General features: G+C 32.7%; 1 protein-coding gene across 4 annotated transcripts in view; it reads right to left on the bottom strand.

Moving 5' to 3' along the window:
* The window catches only part of LOC102676205 (myosin-2 heavy chain), a 21664-nt gene that overhangs the window by 4265 nt on the left and 15017 nt on the right, over nt 1-2382 (bottom strand). For all 4 annotated transcript variants that reach the window (XM_031514438.1, XM_031514437.1, XM_006624190.2 and 1 more), the window contains one exon: nt 1308-1400. In XM_031514438.1, the coding sequence (XP_031370298.1) occupies nt 1308-1400 (93 nt within the window). The remainder of the gene's footprint in view (nt 1-1307; nt 1401-2382) is intronic.

The following is a 2382-nucleotide window of genomic DNA, read 5'->3' as shown; positions in this document are numbered from 1 at the left end:
TTTTTTTTTTTTTCAAGAAAATTAACATATATATACTTGAGTGCACCGGTAGTAACAAGCTATTACTTTATTTATCGCTCAGTTGCTCAAATTTATGATTCATGAAAATGGGAACGATTTAAAATTCCATTTCAATGGAATAGCTTGTTTTAATAACAGGAAAAGGTGAGGCTGTAAAAGATGAATATTATCAGTTGAACGAGAGATGAATTATTACAAAACCGTGCCCCGAATAAATTCGCTTTTCCATTTAGAATTGACTATCCTTACATAGTAGTAGCTAGCCGTATTTGTATGAAACGGAGGTACGTGTCTATGGACATAGTGATTCGAAGATAATGATCCGAATGATCGACGATCGATAGCCCTCTTCCGCTACGAAGAGTTTGCAAACAATTGTTAATTCTATTCGCCAATATCTGTTTCGTCATATCGTAACGTGAACGTAATAATATATTAGAATTAATATTTTGATCGATCCTCTCAAAATGTATTTCTTTTTTCGATTTTTATCTATTATATCTATTATTTATTATGCTAAGTGAAAATGAATAAATTTTGAAAATATTTCTCTTAAAATGTAAAATTGCTGAAAATTTTGTAACTCATGAAATGCAATAATACATTAAAATGAAAAGGAAATACAAGACTCGTGACTTGTAGAAACTTAACTCATACTTTCTGAGATATGGACAATCATATATATAATCTTTATTATGTATTGAGTCATAAAACATTGACAAGGAAATTATCTTGAGAGATGTTTGAAGCTATCTCCAAAATCATATAAGTATAAAGAATTACTTTCGCTTCACTATTATCCGATTCTCTTTTTTTTTTCTTTTTCTTTTACAAATTTAATTATTCTTGCAAATTGCTCTGCGGGTTTTTCTTCTAGCTTTCAACGAAGAACCTTTTAACCGAGAACAGGATTTAGTTTCGAGGACCAGTGAAAGCCATGACTTTCTTCGAAACTACAAGAAGTATAGAATGATACGCACGTGTGCGTTCTCGTGCATGCGGAGAAATGGTCGTACGCACCGCAAAATGACTGTGGGACTTTTTTAGAAACTAGCTGGTGCCGGAGTAGCGCGGTCAATGAATTAGAAAGCACAACCTGCTGATATTTCCTCACGGTGTTATCTTTTTCAGAAGAAAACATCTAAAATGCTTCTTTCTATATAATATGATATTATAATAAGCTACTGGAACAAATTTATTCAAAACGATGAAAATATTTGTTGTGAAATTCAATAATCCGCCGATTAAAAATTTCAACGAAAAAATATAAAAATACCATTTTTTACCTTTTATCGATGTTAAACTATGCTGTTTCCCTGGGACAGTAGTTGGTAATCTTCTCGTTATTGTCGTTTTTCGCGTCGCTGACGGGCTCTTCTCTGGAAATAAAATTCGCAACGTTAACGAGAGCATGTTACATACTCACCGGTAGTGCCTTAAATGATGTGTTATCGAGTTTGCAAGTACCGTACGCTGCAAACCGTTTTACTGCCCGCATCAAAGAGAGCATGTGTAGAAGCAAAGGAAACGCCTTCACTTGTAAAAATAGTATCTAGAAAAAAATGATATTTACTGTAGTAGACCAGATAAACCATGATTATTCCAATCTTCTGCCCGTATATAATATATTTTTTTTTTTATTAGCTATTATTTTGTTCGTAATCGCATTTACGAATATTGCTACAATAATGAGGATCACAATGCTTTAATATAACGAATGATTCACAAATCACGTTATATTTCACTGAATATTTCAATGGCGACACGAAACGAGACCGATCGAACAAATTGCGTGACAATTTTCTGCACAAGTTTTCTCGTTTGAAGTTAACGAAAGACTGTCGGAACATCAACAGTGTTCGGGGGTTAAATAATCACATTGCCGACTACGGTAAGGGGTGCATACCGTTAGAATTCTGACCTGACTCAGGCAAAGCGTTAGTCTAACACCCACGGTTAATTATTGCTAGACCCGTACAATATTACAATAGAACTTTAAAAAATTTAAATAACTAAATGTAGAATAACTGTCATCAATGTTTATCGGTCGTTCATTTTGAAAAAAAAAAAAAGTACTAACGAATAAATAAATATACGTATATACTGTTTTTGATTTATAAAATACATTAAAATTATATAGGAAGATCTAAAAATTTGATATAAAGCATCATAGAAACATGAACGATCGTTAGATAAAACTACAATATCGTTGATCGGTCGAATCAAGCGTGGCCGTTTGCCAATATTTTCAATGTTATGTCTCGATGAGATATAAATTTATCCCGATGGCTGGCTATCAATATCAGAATGTCGAACATGTTTACATTTTCGCTTATCAATATAAACGAGTAGAGAATGTTG

This window comes from Apis dorsata, unplaced genomic scaffold (assembly GCF_000469605.1).
Source record: "Apis dorsata unplaced genomic scaffold, Apis dorsata 1.3 scaffold_995, whole genome shotgun sequence".
Taxonomy (NCBI): domain Eukaryota; kingdom Metazoa; phylum Arthropoda; class Insecta; order Hymenoptera; family Apidae; genus Apis; species Apis dorsata.
The sequence above is the reverse complement of the archived record's forward strand: the minus strand, read 5'-3'. Positions and strand labels throughout refer to the sequence as shown.